This window comes from Gobio gobio (assembly GCF_949357685.1).
Source record: "Gobio gobio genome assembly, chromosome: 23".
Lineage (NCBI taxonomy): Eukaryota > Metazoa > Chordata > Actinopteri > Cypriniformes > Gobionidae > Gobio > Gobio gobio.
The window spans coordinates 21,871,670-21,891,580 of record NC_137119.1 but is presented as its reverse complement, the minus strand read 5'-3'; the positions used below and the strand labels follow the sequence as shown (position 1 = coordinate 21,891,580).

Sequence of the window (19,911 nt, the reverse complement as noted above, 5' to 3'; positions counted from 1 at the left end):
CAGTACAGAAAAAAGTTTTGAATACGTTTTTTTATTCATAATTTATACCAGCAGATACAAAAATGTTTTAACCGTATCCAAATGTGCAAGAAAACACTATTGGTACTTTCATTATTTCAAATGAACAACAAACAAGAACTTACTTTGGAAAACTGACCATGTAAACTGGAGTGAGCAGACCCTTTCCAACAAAAAGGACTGATTTCAGAGCATCATCATCATCATCATCATCATCATCATCATCACTAATTAAAAACGTGGACTACAATTTTTGCATCTGACTTTCTCAAGAATATACCAAAGTCATTGTGAATACATAGGCCTATATCTAGGTGACATTCTATCTCCCCCATTTTGTAATTAAAAAGGCAATCATAATCGTAAAGCAGCACAAATGTGTATGACACATTAAAGAAATACATTTGTAAAATTGTACCAAGATGTTTAAGAAAGAGATATAAACAAAAAGAAACTCATTTGTACTAAATACATCATGTAAACATTCACCTTCATTCGCAGCACAAGGACAACAGAACATGGATCAGAAAAATAGATATTTCAGTGAAGCTTGTTAAGTGCTCAACTGTCATCGGTTCAAAATACTTCAGCAATCCGTACAAGAGACATCTAACGACATACAAACAAGGTCATGAAAATGATTTTGAACGTGATGGGAGTGCCGGCAACTTTTCTTTTTTTAAACACATGCGCACACACACTGAACATGTTCAGTGTTTATCTAATTATGCCACACATCTGGGAAAAACGAAACAAAATAAAAAAAAATTAAAAAGTACATTGCAGTCAAACACTTCAGTTCACATTTATTTTTTGCATTAGTCGACTTCCACATTCTGGTAAATGCATTTTCAACGAATTGAAAATCTTGTGCCTTGCCCAAGACATTCCTCTTTTTGTTGCTTACTCATCCACACTCTCTCACTCTCAAACACACACAATTTAGGCGATTCCTCTGACATCCAACAACCGATTTGAAGAAAACCCTTCATTTAATGGGGAAATGGCAGTTTCGCCCATTCAAATACAGCAAATAAACATAAAGATCATATTATTTACCGAAACACACATAGATACAGCACTTAAAAAAAGCTTCCAGGTGTGTAAAAGAGCGATTTCTGTCTCAAATTGTGTTCCCTCATACACATAAAGCACATTTTCCGCTGAAAGGAATTAACTCTATGGGTTATGTTTTCACTAATAAATATTAAAGATGGCAAACTGTGTTTATTTGACAGCTAACCTTCAAAGGCTCCCCAAGGTGTCTCACGAATACTTTCCGCGGCATTGTTCACCAGTTTCTGTGAACGCCAGTTGGCACTTTTTTAAAAAAGGCCCTTAAAAGCCTTAGACCATGTGTGGTGTGAAAACCACAAATAGAAAGTTCTGGCTGATTCACACACATTCAATATGCCAGCTGAAGAGACATTTATAAGCTCCTATTTGCTTATTATCCCAATGTAGTCAAAAGCCAACCGGTGTGACTTGTATGAGGACAGTGCACATGCAAAAACCATTTCATGCCAAATTTATCCCAGCATCATTTAAGTAATGCACAAACCTCTCACAAAATATGAGCTTCCAATGACTGACAATTTCTCCTATCTGAACCCCTATTAAAGCCCTCGCTAAAGACAAGATAAGCAACACAGAATTCCCTTTCAGGTGACAGGAAAGAGGATAGGTGGTGTGGAGAAAACAATACACAACACTGTATGAATTCTCAAATGTCTGAATGCAACATTTTTGGCTTGAAGCAGTGTTTATGAAATATTGACAGGCTGACATGCTGCTATTACGGAGGGCAGAGGCTGAGGAAAGCCTTGCTGTCGTTCTGCAAGGGGGGGAAAAAAATCTCCCATATTCACTCAAGAATTTATGAATGCATAATTCCTTTGGGATATTTGAAGATTAATTAAAAGTTTGCTTATGGTTCAAGTATAAACAAGCCATTTAAGGTGAAATGTCTCTATAAAACTGTGCTTTTAGGTTTGGTAGGCTGTCACGAACAATTCCTGGCATTATTTCCTTCTTTCAACCAGAGCTTCTACAACAACGACGACTGATGGCAATCATTCCAGCACTTGAATATGAAATACTTGAAATGCTTAAAAAAAAAAAAAAAAAAAAAAAAAAAAAAAAGAATGTTTGTGAACCATTACACATCTTTACTTAACGTACAGGAGCCAAAAATGATTTAGACATAACAGAATACTGTGTGAACCACACTATACAATATAAATAAAATAAAAACTAAACCTCTTTTGTTCTGTACCTGCTCCCTTTTTTTTTTTACAAGATCACAGATTTGTGGCATTCTGCATGTGTTTTTCTATAACATTTGTTTTAGATATGATTCACAGTCCTTCCTTTCAGGCCTTCTCATACCTGACTGACTGAATTTGTTGTTGCACAGATCTATAAAATTCTAATGGACGGATAAATGATTTACTGTTAACCTCTAATAAACGTAGAATATTAATGCTAAATAAATACTTATTCTCTTACAAAAGTTGTCTGCTGATATTTGACATGATAACTGTATTCCCCCCAAAATCTCTCATCCAGCATATTCGCAAGTTTCATTAAAAGTACCGATTTGTAGAAGAAAAACTTTCAAAACCTGACAAAAAACGTTGCTGACATCATATTTCCAGAAAGGAGCAAATTCCTTTTAAAGGTGCGATCATATTTACTGCTGTACTGCAAATTTTTGCAGGCGAAATCCAGTCATTTCAATAGGAATCAGGGCTGCACCAAACGATTATTTTGACCAATCGATTAACCAAATGATTAGTCGGGCGATTAATCGTCTAACTGTCGATTATTTCACTGATTAATCAGTGGGCTTTGATTGATTATTCCACTTTTGCGATGTAAAAATATTGAGTTATACCTATTTTAACTAATAAACAAACAAAACAAAAACAAAAAAAATCACATCAGCTTTTGAAAATGTATTTTTAATTAATTTCGAGCCAACTGAATAGAGCAATCTCCTTTAGGTTCTTTCCTCCTCATAAGTCATCAATAGAGTTTTTATTAAGTCTGGGAATTTTAATAATAACTTTTTAATCAGAGTAAAATGAATATGTAATATTGTGCCTATTTTTGAAAAAATGCTCCACTCTCCTTTTTTTTTTACTTACTATCGAGTTTATGATCATTGAATGGCTTTCCTGAGGTAAATGTAATGCTTTGTGACATTGTTTGAAAGCTGTTTTATTGACGTCTTTCTGCGGTTGAAACTCTGATGATTAGAGATGGATTAATTTCAGTTGTACTGTATCTTTCAACATACTTTTTGATGTTCATTCATATTTATTTCATGCTATAATAGTGGAAAAGAGGAAGAGATAATAGGTTCACATGCCGCTTGACCTGAGGTGTTACAGCGAACTGTCACGCCACATTAAAGAGCGTCAAAACCACATGTATTGTTTGAATTCCGTAATAAAATTGACAATTTAAAAAGCTGAGACTTTGTTTTATATCAAAAATAACCTGCTCTGTCTTATCTGTTGGCGCATTGTCTGTGTCCTCTTTGCTCTTTGCAAGAAAATGGACGTGTGGCGTGAGAACAGTGTCAATTGTATGAGTTTGAATGAGTGTGAGTTGGTGGCCCTGCATGACATTTTTATAGTTTTCCTAAACTTTCCCACATTTTACGTGTTCGGCTTTGTTTGCATGACATTTTTATAATTTTCCTAAACTTTCCCACATTTTACGGGTTCGGCTTTGTTTGCACTTCGAATCGCTGTCTTTTCTTCAATTGGATTAGATCTGGGAGGGCTGCATTACAGTATTGCGTTACTGCGCCCCACTGGTCAAACTGCGTTATTGCAGACCCTTCAAATAGATCAGTGGTTCCTAAACTGGGGTACGTGAGGTGACAGAGGGGGTACCGTGAACAAAATTTAATTCTGCCCCACCTTAAAATAACAGTAATAGTAACAGGCACAATGCCGTAAATAAATGACATCCAATCAAAATACCAAATCTTTTGCGGTCTCAACTGACTACATCCATTTCCACACAAGCAGGTTGCGTGCAGAGTATGCTGCCTTAGCAAATTGCGCTACATTACTGCCGTTCTCAACAATGAACCTGTAGATTTATTATTTACTAGCATGAAGAACTAATAGCCTTGTACAAATTGTGTATAAAGATCGATAAAAGATTCAAACTCTTCGATAAAAAAAAAACATACCCTTTGTGAGTTAATTTTAATGTTGATAATATATTATATGAGCAAGAATGCAAATCCATATCCACACAATTGCAAACGTGACTTTGATTTTATACAACAGTTCAACAAACAAAAGGGTAATATTAAGTGATGTTCATATTAAACACAGTATTATCAGTATTTGCACTATTTTGCAACAAAATAAGCCACAGCAGAACTGCAACACAGAGGCGTTTCATTAACGAATCTGCGGCTTTGAACGAATCGTTTGTGAAAGTCATTGATTCAATGATTCATTCACAAATACAGCTACTTGCTTAGTTACTGAATGAATGACTCGATGACTTGCGCATTAAGACAGTGGGTTTTTAGTTTAATATTTCAAAGAATCACTTTGTTTTTATAAATCATTGCATATTTCTGTATTGAAATTTGTTTGATTTAAAATGTTATAAAGGTATATATAGGTTAAAAAATGCACTGGAAAGTCAATTTAGGGGGCAAATATTGCCCCTTAATGGAAAAGGTGAGTGGAAGAGAGGGGGTACGCAGAAGGATGGTAAATGCCTCAGGGGGTACTCCACTCCAAAAAGTTTGGGAACCACTGAAATAGATCACGAGAGAGCAAAAGGCTATTCCACACTTTTTGATTGACGATAATGTCGACTAATCGTTTCAGCACTAGAATCCATTCAATTTGACATTTTGCACAATGGCGAGAGATTTCCCCTAAGATTTCGCAATGGATTCACAGCGTTGATAAACAGAAAGCTGCTTGGTTTGAAAGTAACTTCTGTGAAAGCTGTGCATATATCGCTAACCTTTTTTGCCAGCAGAATTTTACCAATGTGATCGCACCTTAACATTTTAGCTAAATTATCAATGAATGCAGCACATTAATGCAACATCCAATCCTCAAATCTAAGCTTTTACTGCAATACATATTCATACAATCAATACGAATATGTGTATTAGGCATGGCATCAAAAATCCTGACTGGCTTTTGGACTTACCGCATTACTCTAACGAGCCTGGCGAAGTGTAAAACACTGAATCTGAGCAACAACAAATTTACTGTTCATTTCTGTGGGAAGATCGGATAGTCAACTTATGCAACTGATCACTTAACCTCCATACATGTAAACTGTTTTAAGAATGCGTCACTCAACAAAAAGTGCAATTTACTACCATATCCCACTACAGTCCGTTCAGTAGTGCTTCTCCTGCAAATAATCTTTCATTTTGTTTGGTAAAGGCAGTTTCTGAATCAGATCTATCCTTGTGTACTGTCGGATGACAAAGCGGCAAAGATATTGCAGCGATCGGACTTGCATGAACCGCGAGACAGGATTGGTCAACCGAACGGGGTACGTAACCGACCCCGGCAGACGGGATCTGGAGTAACAGAACGCACCATTTTCGGAGTCTTTTATAGAGTGTTCGATGAGATCTACGATGGAAGTGTGACCTTCTATGTCGGGCTGCTCGTAAAAGCTAAATCTGCCATTCGAGTGTTCGATCCTGGTGTGAAGCGTCTTTCCCTGTGACCGAAAGCTTAAACTGAGGAGATAGCGATCGTCTGAACTGTCCCTCACTAAAAAAGAGCCATCTGGAAGGTTGATGAGCTTTTCCTCTGCCTCCCATCGAGTTATAGGTCCCCAGTACCAACCCTGCTTGGCCAGTTTTTTAAGTTCCTCCGTAAGGCTTGTTACAACCATGGGTCCGCTGGTTTGGAAAGAATCGTACACCCTGCTAACACCAGGAGCGGAATTGGGGTCAAAGTTCAGGTGATGCCTCACTCTCTCGACAACATGAGAGTCAGCACCACTGAACCCGGAGAGGGTCCTTGGAATATCGTTGCTGGAAAGAGGTGACAGTGAGGGAGAAAATAAAGGTGTGTCTGCTCTGGAATTGGAAAGGACCATCGCCGGAGTATCGGGAAGGTGTCCGTTCACCGCCTGCTCCATGAGAATGTCCGGCGGCATGAGATCATGGTCATCCGGGCCCTGGTCCACGTGCAGCGAGTCGGATTCAACCTGATCGACCACTTCCATTGGCGAGGGGCCATCCAAGCAGAAGGACTGCGACGAATTTGGGTACATTCCCTCATCTAAAGGCATTGTGTACTGGATGTAGTCCTGAGGTGTGAGTCCAATAGGCACGTGATCCTCAATGTTCAAATGCAAGTTACCACTATGAGTCTCCATGTCCTTCAGAGACTCACTCTGATCATGGAACAGACCTTCTAATTGGATGTCATGGAACTCCTTTCTGATGCCATTGAGGGAGGGACTGGGGTTGGGGGAGTGAACCATAGCTTTGACCTTTACCTCCATCTTGATGCAAGCCTCCTCGGAGCTGACAGGCCGGAAAGGCCACGGAGAAGGGCTGTAATGATGGCTTCGGAGGGACGAGGATCTTAGGGGCCGCTGGGCTTTGACTTCATTAAAGCTTATCGGGACCGACGAGGAAGAGAACGTGTCGTCATCATCTCCAGAGCCTACTGCGGAGGAGCCTCCTTTGACTTTCGCTTTCTGTTTGGTAGACAGTCTCCTCTTTAGAGTGCCCATAAGACTCTCGCTCTTTGATCGGTTCTTATGACCCTTCTCATCCTCCCCATTAAGATCACAACCTACCAGCCCTTTGGTGTAACAGCCTCCAAAGAGAGAGTCATCCTTGGTGAACTCGGCCGCTAAAGATGGCTGCTGAAGCATGACGAAATCCCCATCTTCTTTGCCCTTTATGTTTAGTGACTTTCTGATCGTCTTCAGACTGATCTTCTTCATCCTTGTACACCCCGGATGAGGGCATGGGACGGTCCTATCTGCTGACCGATGAATGCTAACCACAGAGCCCGGCCATGTGACTTGGGGACGTCAATCATGTGAACGCCTTCGTCATCTGCAAAAGGTGAGATAAAAGACATCATGAAAGAGTGTACGAATCACTAAACATGCAGTTCACTCTTTTTGAATCATCATGACATTTCAAGTCATCTGTGATAGTGGTTGACCTATACATGGCATTTTTTCCCTGTTTGGCCGATAAGTGTCGTGAGCTGGACTTTTATGTTGACAGTGCCGAGAACCCAGCACCAAAGTGCAGATACATGAGCACCCATTCTAAGACTTCATTAGTTTTCTGTCTTTGTTTAACAGTCCTGTCTAATAATAATTTGACATTGATTCAGAAAATATGCATATATCCACAATCATATATCCGCATTATTTGGTGAATTCAGCTGATGAGTGAATCTCTCGTATTAAAAAACACATTCTCGGTGTGATAATCGAATGATCCAAGCCATGCGATTAGGGTGCAGACAGGAGAGTTTGGATATAACTGGACACACACGAGCAAGCAACTTCATACTATGCTGAGATAAATCTAGTTTCCCGCATTTATTAGGGGTGTGATGAGACACTTAGCTCACAAGATGAGACACAACATTGGGTTCATGAGAACGAGACAAGATTTTTGCAGAAATCCTCTGTGACAAAATTCATGACTGGAAAAATAGTCTGCAGGTGCATTTTGAAATGTTTTAACTCATCTTAATGAATGTCATTTCAGTTCTACTCTCCGAGAATGAATTATCAAGTGCATTGAAAGACAACAATATACAAGCACTGGAAAAGGTTTTGCCACAAAATGAACTGACTGGCTTCTCGCCTGTATGATTTCAAATGAGTCTCAGGCTATTGTAAAAACTGAAATGTCTGTATAACTTGCACATTAGGTAGTTTTCATAAACACCTGCCTCCATAAAAAATGTATAATAAGTAAGTAAAAGTATAGCTAAATAAGCTCACCTCTAGTGTTTTTTATGGCTAACTAACAAACATTGTGAACATTGGATAACTTTCCTGAGATAAATGTGATGTTAAGTGACATTGTTCTCAAGTTGGTTTATTGATGTCTACTCGCGAGTGAACTCTGAGTGATTAATGCGTGCGAATCAGGGAGCTTGCGTTTGCTTTTGATACACAAACGCACGTACTCTGTGTATAGGGAGCGGCGAGCTGAGTGCGCATTCTACAAGATAATACATTTATCAGACGCTTAGGCTCTGTTGCGTATGAATCCTCTGCCATGGTCCTGTCAATCATCTCCCCTTACTCTCGTCACGCGATCAGATAACTGCGATTCCTGCTGTGAGACTCCGCAGCTCGCACTGAGCAGATGTTTACAATTGAAGCGATCGTTATCCAACTGAATTAAATGGTTTTATTTCTATAAAAAAAGCAAAATGACAGTGGAAGATATAATGTAAACGTAGCAGTTAATTAGGGATGCACCGATTGTTCGGCAACCGAAATTATTCGTCCGAAAAAGTGAAAAGACCAAATAAATGTTACAGAACAATGAGGTTTTTGATGACGCGATCAAATATAGCAACCAGCGCATGTGAGAGAGAGGCGCGCACGCTTCTAAAATGCAGCAAACATGTCAGAAGTGTGGAAGCATTAAAGGGTTAGGTCACGCTAGACGTAGGCAGAAGTACTGCCCCCGTGTCTACAAAGCGCTCGTGTGAAGACTAATACAAACGTCCTTTAGCAAAAAGGTAAAACAACGATATCGGACGATTTTGAAGTGGAAAATTTTGTGTTTTTGGTAAAGGGCATTTGTATTAGACCTTTCCGAAGTTATGTCATCCTTAGCACCTCGCAGAGCTGCACAACATGATTAATTTAGGATTAAAAGTATATTCTTTTTTTTAGGGATGCACCGGTTGACCGACCAAAAATCTGATTTTCTTTGTATTTTTCTGCCGGTTTTTCCGGAAGTGCGCCCGCGTGCACACACGCGCCTATATTGCAATCATTCGCGAACATGTCACTTGTGTGTTACAAACGGAAACTGAAGAACTGGGGGGAAGAGACGAGATACGCTGAAGGGAATGAAGAGCCGCTTTCCTGCGCGAGCTGAAGTTGCGCGAGCTTACCTCTCCGCGCCCTGCACGAGCAGATAGTGAGCGTTTGTTCAGCTCAGCTTCTCACGTGGTGGATCGGATGAGAGCGAAACAGACTAAATTGTGACAAAGCCGAAATACTTATTTTTGTAGCCTAAAGAAGAACATGCATGCACTTTTGAAATGAAATACTATCAGTTCTGTAGCCCAGTGTTTCCCAACCACGATCCTGGAGGCACACCAACACAGCACATTTTGCATAAAGGAGGCAAAATGTGCAGTGTTGGTGTGCCTCCAGGATCGTGGTTGGGAAACACTGCTGTAGCCTATAGGATGATCATTTTTATTTTACCTTAAAATTACATTGATTTAAAAAGCACCTGCTGTAGCATCTTAGTTTTTGTCGTTGCACTAAACATTATTTGATTTAACATTTTGGAACAATTATATACTTTGGTTTTATTTAATTTCACTGGTAAAGACTTTTTTTCTTTACACTGAATTTAAAAACAAATGCTGATTTAAGTAACATCTTTGTTTGGATTGCAGAATATGCAGTTGTTGCCTTTAATTTCACCTTTCAGCCTTTTAATTTCTAATTCAATTTCCTGTTCATTTCAGATTGTGGACTTGTTTTCATTAGCCAAAAGCCAATTTAGCCTGTTAAATACCAAATAAACATCTTGTTCATGTATACTTTTATTGTGTAAAAAAAAAAAGAAGAAAAAAATCGGACATCGGTATCGGAATCGGCCAGTTTTCTTGAAAAAAATCGGTATCGGAATCGGCCATGTAAAATCATGATCGCTGCATCACTACTTTTTTTTAATTTTTTTTAATGACCAATCGTTTTGCTAGATAAGACCCTAATTCCTCATCTGGGATCACGCAGAGCCTCTGAAGCCCATTGAAGCGCTTTGAAACTGCATTGATTTGAACCTTCAGCATTTTGGTTGCAATTGAAAACCATTATATGATGAAAAATCCTGGAATGTTTTCTTCAAAAAAATTAATTTCTTTTCTGAAGAAAGAAAGACATCAACATCTTGGATGGCATTGGGGTGAGTAAATTATCAGGACATTTTCATTTTGGGGTGATCTAATCCTTTAATGGCGATTTACATAACCTACTCAATGCACATCGCCACATATTTGGTGGTTGTGCAATAATTTTTTCGACCTTTTCGTTAAATAAGTATTCTTTATTCACTGAGAATAAGGATTATATTGTTTGTTTGATGCTAATTAATTGAATGCAGATCCATGTGTGAGATGGCAAACAAACCCTGGATCATGAGCTGCTCCGGAGCAGGTTGTGTACAGAGAGTGAGTTGCTATGGCTACTTACATACCCTGAAAGTTACCTCCGTTTTTGGAACCGAAAGTTGAGGTTATCCGCTTACTTACTCTTAAATCATACCCAGGTATGTCACATAACCCGCTTTCTGGAATACCCCCTGGGGGTGGGGGGGGGGGGTTTATATTATAGTTATATTAATATAACTAAATTTGTTATATAGTTACAGTTATATATTATAAATTATATAATATACAATATTATATATTATAACATGGATCTGCATTCAATTAATTAGCATCAAACAAACAATATAATCCTTATTCTCAGTGAACAAAGATTACTTAATAAATTAAGACATTGAAAAAATTATTGCATAACCACCAAATAGGTGGCGATGTGCACTAAGTAGGTTATGTATATCACCATTAAACAAAAGAAGAGAAGGAAGTAGAATGGCACACTTTTTCTTATAGCATCTGTTTGCATGGTGAATCATCGATTCGTTGCTCTGGTCTTGTGTGTTAACCGGGAACATACTCTGAGTTGTCTGAACTTACTCCCGGACTCGTTTTTTGGAACCAGCATACCACGAGTAAGCAAGGTTTGGGTTAATCAACCGGGAGTTCAGGGTATACGTGATGGTAAGTTAACCTTCCTTTCTGGAATACCCCCCAGTTGTGCATCTTGGACAAAACAATGACACTGACATATTTTAAGATACGTCAGTGCAAGTTGCTTTCAGTTAAAACAGCTCAAAAATGCATTTTAGTCTTGACTAGCTTAAGCCTTGTTTGTGAAACCGGGGGAAAGTGTTTAAAGTGATTATCCATTTTTTAACTTGTCTATCCAATTTGCAATGTCCATTCCACAAATGACATTAATGCATTTCTTATTTTTTTATTCTTATTTATTATTTATTGTATTTATTATAAAAACAGTATTCCTTCAACTGGTTTGCACTTGGTCCGTGTACTTTTTCGTTCATTCGATTTTCCTTATAGAAACGGGTATTACAAAACGGCTCCTTTTTCGTTTTTTAAACAATACGAAAAACAAGAATTCAGCTTGATTTTTCGTTTTTCGTTCAGAGGTGGAAAATTAATATATGGCTTGAATTTTCGATTTCTAGACGTGGGCGGGAATTATATGCCCCTTTCTGCTGATTGGTCAGCCGAAGATCAAATTGTTCCATCATCAGTTCTTCCTCAGTACAGCACAGCAGAATAATAGTCCTGCGCTGCTACGGATTCTTAACGCGTTTATTGCAGCTACATTTAATCTTTTATTCATAAAACAATCAGACTAACGAATGGCTCGACACAACCCGTCCCGGGGCAGAGCCTAGACAGGGATTTCTCCATAAATAAATACATTAAGTTGAAAATTAAATAAACACTAATAAAAATAAATAGATTAAGATATCAATTAATATCAATAGTTGTAAATTAAATATTTTAAACTTTAGACTTGGGTATATTGGGCCTATTCACGCGAGAACTGTCATTCTGACTAACTGAAAACCGGAGAACAACAGTTCACACAGTTTCAATAGCCGAAATTGTGATGGGTTAATTAAACTGAATGAACAAAATAAGCAGATAAACGGCAACAGTCAAGCACAGACCATTAGGCCTATTGAAGGCCTATAAGCAGCAGTTATAGCTATCTTTGTTCTGAGTTTATTTCATGAATAGTGAGAATTAATTGATGTCAAATAAAATGGCGTGTGTTATTTTCTCTAACAAGTAAACTTCCAAAGCACATCATGTGCGTTCTCTCCGCGCTGTCCTGTGTGTCCTGCAGCTTTCACGCAGATTGTGAGAGTTGGTCATCCAAACAAAGCAGGCCAAATATGTAGCTAATAACGGTTATTCAGGCCAAAATTAATGTGGTGGGACCAATGAACATGATTTGTATGGGTGTCTGTGTGCATAAAAAAAACTTATTGTATTCATTGCCTTCATCCTATGATTTTCATAATCGACAGTCGCTATTTGCCAGAAAATAAGTCGCACCTGAGTGTCATGTTGAGAGAGACGCGTCGCATCATTGTTAAAACTGCATTTTATTATTAGCCTACATTCAGAATTAGTATAAAATAAGATACAACAACACTAGGTTATGTGCGTTCTACTTACCCAACAGATAAATTGCAACCATTGACCATTGTACTAAAGACCAAGCAGAATATTTTTTTTAAATGTTTTTATTGAACATTATTACTGAAGTTTTATTTTGATGATAATGTACGTGTGAGTCACCGGATATCAATATTAATTTCTTATTCCAATATCGTGCAGCCCTACTCTGGTCCGAGTCTCTTTTGTCACGTGACATGAAAGCCGCATATATTCAGTATTGAATACAGAAATAAGTTTATTACACACGTCTTTTGATAATTATGTGACAATTCCTAAATAAATGCAACATTTGCAGACATGAGTAGGTCACATGACAAATTATTGAAATGAACGAAAGTGATTTAGAAAGGAAGGAGGTGAAATAATTACATCTGTTTCCTGTTCTAGCCTATGCAGCGGTCACGTGACAGAAGAATGAACGACTCGGACCAAAATATCGTAAATTAATAATAATTTGTCATCTAGCTGCATTATGTATATTTTTTTTCTTCGATTTTTTGGAATATTATCAATGTTTGCGAGAGTATGTGTGTTGGGGGAAACATTAAATATAATTCTGCTCAAATTAACTAAATGACATGAATAAAGATTTGATAATTTTGTGCATTAATATAGATCAGTGATCAAACTGACTGAAACTACCTGTGCATTAAACTGTTTAATGTACACCTTCCACCTACATTTTGGTCTTGGGCTAGACCCAAGTCTTGTCTGTGAAACCGGGGGAAATGTTATACGTTACCTGTCAGATCTGATGTATAATGTTTAACCTTCATTTTACTACGATCAAATCAACATCAACAACGAGTTGATTCTCAAGGGCTAATCAGGGAGTTACAAATAACTTGTTTAGGCTATATAAAACAGTTTAAAAACACATTCTTCCTAGCATTTAAAACCAGACATGAATGCATATACTTATAATCATCCTTACTGATCATTATCAAATTGTCTACAGCAGAACTGACACAGGCCTTTATAAACACACTTAGCTAGAATATTATACGCGTGCATCTAACTTAATAACTATAGAGCAACATAGAACCAAAACTAAAAGGCTGAAGATTGATCAATTGGAATGTTTTTTTTTTTTTTTTGGACAATGAGTTCAATCTCTGTAACTTTGTCTCGCAAAATAAACAGGCCTGGAGTGAGCTGACTTAGCTAGCAAGCTACGGGACCTTCATCGTGTCGGACACAAATAGAGAGTGTAACTATTCACGTACATTCAACGAATTACGTTCACTTACCACTTTAAACAGAAGTTAACGCTCCTCTCTCGCTTCAGACAGATGGATCTGGGTCGAACGTGTCCGTAAATCTGACGACGAGGGTTGCATTTAGCATTAGCGTGCTAATGATAGACTGCTAACTGCTAAGCTAATCCAGCAACAGCTCCCTCACAGGAACAAGAGCTTTACTACATTAACACCCACTGCTCATGGTTTGTCATCATGTCAAGCAGGTAAAAAGCCAAGGCTGGTTTCTCCTCATCTGTATTTGCCAGTTTGACGAGAGACACATTCCTTTAACAGCTCCATTTCTTTCTTCCTCTTTTTTGTGCTAGCTAGCCACTTGGGCTACAGCCTGTTCCTCTCCCTCTTCCTTTGTTGACTGTTGCATTATGGGAAAAGACTCAGAAAGGATAACAAGAGGGAGGAGGGTGTCTGGTCCACTTATCTATATACATTTATATAAATCAGTTGTCTAGACTGAGATTTATTTATTTATTGTGAAATAGCCAACATAAACACATAAATTCACATTTGTTGTGCAACAAACCATGACTTTTACAAGGTTTGCTACTATGTAGCAGATTATTATTATTATATTAAAGTATTTTTATTGTATTATTGTGATATTACGTATTATGTGTTTGGATATTATGTGAAATATGCAGGCAGGCTTAGGGGAGACAGAGAAGTGTTGTTGTATTTTTCTCTTCAATTCACATACTTGTTGAACGTTACAGTTTTTCTCAGTCGCTTTGGTACATTTCTCTGAAATTCTCAAAACTACCTGTTCAATCTTCACAGCATTGTGTCATTTGTGCACATCAAAAAAGCAGTTTCTCATTTCTTTGAACAAGTTGCAAATGCTTTGGTACATCCATGCAAATGATTATGTACAATTCTCTGCTGTTTTCTACATTATCAATTGCTTATGTCATGTTGATCAAAATGTATTATAATGGGTCTCTGTTGAATAGTCTCACCCCCCACAACATTTAAGCATTCGTTCATAGCATAAGTCTTTACATGCAAAATGGTTGAACAAGTTGTCATAAAATGTCAAGCATATTACTATACATTTCGATTAGACTTTTTTTTTCAAAAGATATCCCTTGTGATGTGGATGAGAATTTGTGGCCCAACAGACAGGAACGTCAGGAGGTGTATAAAAGACTGCACGGTAATTCCTACAGCACTGCATGTACAGTTTTCCCTAAGGAGATTGTCCTATGTTCACATTTCAACGTTTGTTTTTTTTTGTTTGTTTTTTCTTTGCGCTATGCAGTGCTGTCTTTTCCTTTCTGTATCGCAATGACATGGTCTGTCAACAAATTACAGTACAAACAGTAAAAGCGTAAATGTGAATCTTGTCCAGTCTCTTGCAATCAAACTCCCACATACACTAAGTTGTAACCTATAATTTACAACAATTGTCTTCAAAACTTTAGCCATAGTTTACATCAGAACATTCCTTCAGAGTACACTGTTATATTGACAACATGACTAAGCAATTTGACCGTCTTATCCATACACAATGACACAAGGACTTGTCATTCTGATGGCACTGACATGTTCATTGACACCGATATTTTGAGAGATGAACTAAGGATTTTGAGCAAGAGACTGGCTTTTGCAGGTACTCCATGGTGTTTTGCTATTTGTACGAATTCTTTTGAGAAATGCACTTACTGTTTTGCAAATGTCGAGGATGATTCGAGAAATGTACCAAAGCGACTGAGAAAAACTGTAATATTCACATTTCTTTGCCAGCAGCCATATCACCCTGTAGCCCAAGACTGGTTTCCCACTGAAGCTAAGCAGGGCTGAGCCTGGTTAGTACCTGGATGGGAGACCAAACTGGGAAAACTAGGTAGCTGCTGGTAGAGGTGTTAGTGAGGCCTGTGGTCTGTGTGGGTCCTAATGCCCCAGTATAGTGATGGGGACACTATACTGTAACAAGCACTGTCCTTCGGATGAGACGTTAAACCGAGGTCCTGACTCTCTGTGGTCATTAAAAATCCCAGGATGTCCTTCGATAAAGAGTAGGGGTGTAACCCCGGCATCCTGGCCAAAAAAATGTGCCCATTGGCCCCTGTCCATCATGGCCTCCTAATCATCCCCATATATATACGATTGGTATCATCCCTCAGTCTCCTCTCGACCAATCAGCTGGTGTGTGGTGGGCGTTCTGGCGCAATATGGCTGCCGTCGCATCATCCAGGTGGATGCTGCACATTGGTGGTGGTTGAGGAGATTCCCCCCTTCTATGTAAAAGCGCTTTGAGTGAGTGCCTAGAAAAGCGCTATATAAATGTGATTAATTATTATTATTTATTATTATTTCTATTATTATTTATTATTATTTCTGATCTAGCCAAGTCAGAAGTGTGACAAATTAAAACATTTGTTAAAACATTGACAAGCTAGAATATAAAATAAGTTAATTGGTTGATTTTAAGTTAAACTATATTTGCGTTATTTCAGATTTACCAATATCTTATTTCAAATTCAGTAACTTGAGATATCTTTGAAAGGTGTGACTTCGTCTTGGAACACAATATTTATTTTTCTTCAATCACCTAATGATGGACAGACATCAATATACAAAACACAACAATGGTGAAACTCAACAAATAATAATAGTTAAAAAAAGATAAATTCTGAACATTAAAAAATAAACCAACAACACAAACTGCCAAAAGTGAACCAGCAGCAGATAAAACCAACAAGAATCAAGAAACCCCACAGCATATATTAATGCCGCACTGCATGCTGGGTAACATTATAGTACATATATGCACTGTAGAAACACAGTATGATATTCCAAGAGTTCAGTTAGAAGAGAAGTCCTACTGTGGAATTACTGTGAAAGTCATGCAATTATTAACCTTCAATATGCTGTAATTTCACACACTAACATGTTTAACAGTCTAGTTCACAGAAGAATAATCACATAATCTTATGAAAATTAAGATCTAAACACTTGCAAAACATATGACAAACGGTGTTATTAACACTATTAACACTCACTGATTGAAATGAATCATTGAGGCTGTAAGTGTCACATAAAAAAATCATTATTTTTTATCTTTGTTTGTTATTTTACTTTGATAATTTGAGTAGCTCATCAAATTTGTATTTGTTGCAAAAACATATGTTGTATAATTATTATTGCACTTCTTAATATAGACAAGTCTTTGTAGACGTGCATTTCCAACATACTATTTAAGATACATTTGCTTAAAATATTTACTGCTGGATTTGGCCGATGCAATGAACCCTTTTCACATGATGACGACATCTTTTTCCATATTGCAACATAAATCTAGCAATTTTTCTCATATGTCATATTTTAGGGTATCATTTTATAACAGCGTTTCTTGCTTTTGTTGCGTTGCGATGTGCTTCTCAAATCTTGCTGTAATCTTGTCTTTATTTATTTCCTTGTTTGGAAAATCTTGGATTATTTGTTTTGGGGTTTTTTGCTGCTGAAATGGAAGCACTTACTCAAAACGAGGATGTTTACTGCTCGTTCAATATGAACACTTTGTCGTAACTTAATTTTATTGTGCACAGTCACTATGGGATAAGGAGATTTCTAGTTCCCATGATTTGCGTGGGATTTAATTGGAAGAGAAAATGTTGAATTTATTTATGTTTTTAAGCAAGATAAATAAAATAGAAGGCTTGTTATTATTGTTTAATATTCTATTAAGTTAGGATTTAGAAAGGTTTTTGTCATGTTGGAGTTTAGGGTATACCGTCGTGGTGATGAGTGGAGTCTGACATTAGGCTGACCACACGCAGTGAATCATATGAAATGCTCAATGAGCAACTGTTTATAGCAGTATTGTTTTTTATGTCTAGCTTTATTGGCGCTTACTCAGTTGAAAAATGTTTCTGCTACACAAAGTATTTGAGTTGAATTTACGAGGAACATTTAGTTGAAATTACTTACTTTAAAATGAAAATTAACCCATGATTAACTCACCCTTTCTGATGAACACAATCAACATTATGTTAATAAATATCCTGACGCTTCCAAGCTTTATAATGGCAGTGACGGGGTCCATTGAGTTTGAAACATTCATCCATGATAAACGTACTCCACACGGCTGTTAATAAAGGCCTTCTGAAGCAAATCGATGGGGTTTTGTAAGAAAAATATCCATATTTAAAACTTGACGGAAGGCGGTCTGGCGGAAGCTTGATATTTTACTATATAAAGTTTTAAATATGGATATTTTTCTTACAAAACCCCATCAATTCACTTTAGGTGGCCTAGATTAACCCCCCGGAGCCGCGTTGATTTCTTTTTAGGGAGAGATGATGTGTTTTTTGAGCTTCAAACTCAATGGACCCCGTCACTGCCATTATAAAGCTTGGAAGCATCAGGATATTTATTAATATAACGCCGATTGTGTTCATCATAAAGAAGAAAGTCATATACACCTAGGATGGCTTGAGGGTGAGTAAATCATGGGGTAATTTTCATTTTAAAGTGAACTACACAAATTAGATGAGCTCAAAATACTTAGAAGTCGGATGCAAATAGTTGCCTCCATTTTTTTGAGTAAAACCAAGGCAATATTTTTTTTAAACAGTGCTGATAAATTATATTATCTGGGAGTGAATTATTTGGGAAATTCCGAAATTCATATGAATTCATGCTAACGTTTAACTCAAATTGTTATGCTAATAATAAGTAATAATAAAAAAATGAATTAGAACATTTTAAAAATCTTTTTCATTGAATTATTCCCTGAATAATAAGAATATAAGAATATCCTGTAAGTTTCGGAGCTGAAAACGTCCTTGTTAGTCAAAGAAAAGCTTTTATTGACACCAGGCCCAGAAAAAGAGAGATCTCAGAATATGTTGACCACTGACGTCCTAGAATGCAGGCACCGCCTCAAAACCCGCCCACTGATCGTGGAGCCAAACGGGGCGCGCTACCGAGCAATAAACATGCCGGTTCCAGCTGACGTAAGACATTGCGCGTTTGTTCGCTTCATTCCACAGCAGAATCGATTGTAAACAAGATACAGGTCAAGACTGGATTTGCAGACATATTGAGATTACTGTAAAACACAATTCAACAATTATTCATTATGATGTTTTTGAATGTAAAAACCATGCGAATGTCATAAGTTGACCTCCGACAACAGTATAACATTTAAAAAAAAAAGCCAGTTCATGACCCCATTAATAATTTTTTTCCACAGCAGTCTTTATGTTCTGAGGGTGGGTTTTTATTAACAATGATTAACAAACACATTTAGATTATATTATTATATATTTTTAAATATTTTAATCATGTATTTATATTTATGATTATTTTGTCCGATTTTTTCCTAAGTGCTGCAGTGTTATTAGACATACAGCATGAACTTTAAGTAATTCATCGGTGGCCTAATTAGTGTCAGTATTGTTTTATAGTGGGTAATTGTGTTTACTGCTGTTGGGCTAATTTGAGCCTTACACTCTGAGATGCTTTTTTCCCTCCCTTTAAGTTAACCTGTCAAGTTAATAAAATGCTGTGGTGAACCTGCCGGAGTTCTTTGTGCAGAGACAGCCTCTGCAAAGAGTCTAATTACATGGCCCAAAGGCTTATCAAGCTGAACCACATTATATCCAGAGAGGAGGTTTCGTTAAAAGAGCACAGTCATGCTTATAAAGGGGTTTTAGAATACAAATCTGGATCTTTACATAAAAAACAGCTTTTTTATGTACATTGCATGCTTTCTATGTTTTTCAAATGCAGGAGATTATCATTTGTCATATCTTATGTGATTTTTCCTATTTTGTATGAAAGCTGCATGAGCCAGAAATGATTTGCTCAATACGTCTGCAGCATCTCTCACATTGATTTAGTCCTTCAGCTTGACTGTTTTCGCTAGGGGGGTGGTTGTCAGAGGTCCCTCGGTGCCCACCCTAATATCTTCAACACTTGCAGTGGAGCGGAAGACGTGTATTACAGACATGTCAGACAGTGATGGTACCAGTGGGACCACTTGGGTTTTTGTTGTCTGAGATTACTTGGTTCTTGCTCTGCGGTCCGGGGTCATTTATTGGATTGATCATGTTTACCTCTTTAGCGTATGCCTTCCTTTCCTTTCA

At 37.5% G+C, this 19,911-nt stretch overlaps 1 protein-coding gene across 1 annotated transcript; it reads right to left on the bottom strand.

The window, feature by feature from the left end:
• Nucleotides 1-2,312: 2,312 nt before the first annotated feature.
• socs6a (suppressor of cytokine signaling 6a) lies at nucleotides 2,313-14,184 on the bottom strand. The gene is made up of 2 exons (XM_079806916.1): nucleotides 13,811-14,184; nucleotides 2,313-7,108 (listed from the first exon to the last, which is right to left on the bottom strand). The coding sequence occupies exon 2, from the start codon at nucleotides 6,991-6,993 to the stop codon at nucleotides 5,416-5,418; it is 1,578 nt and encodes a 525-aa protein (XP_079663042.1). The 5' UTR covers nucleotides 6,994-7,108; nucleotides 13,811-14,184; the 3' UTR covers nucleotides 2,313-5,415.
• Nucleotides 14,185-19,911: the final 5,727 nt, after the last annotated feature.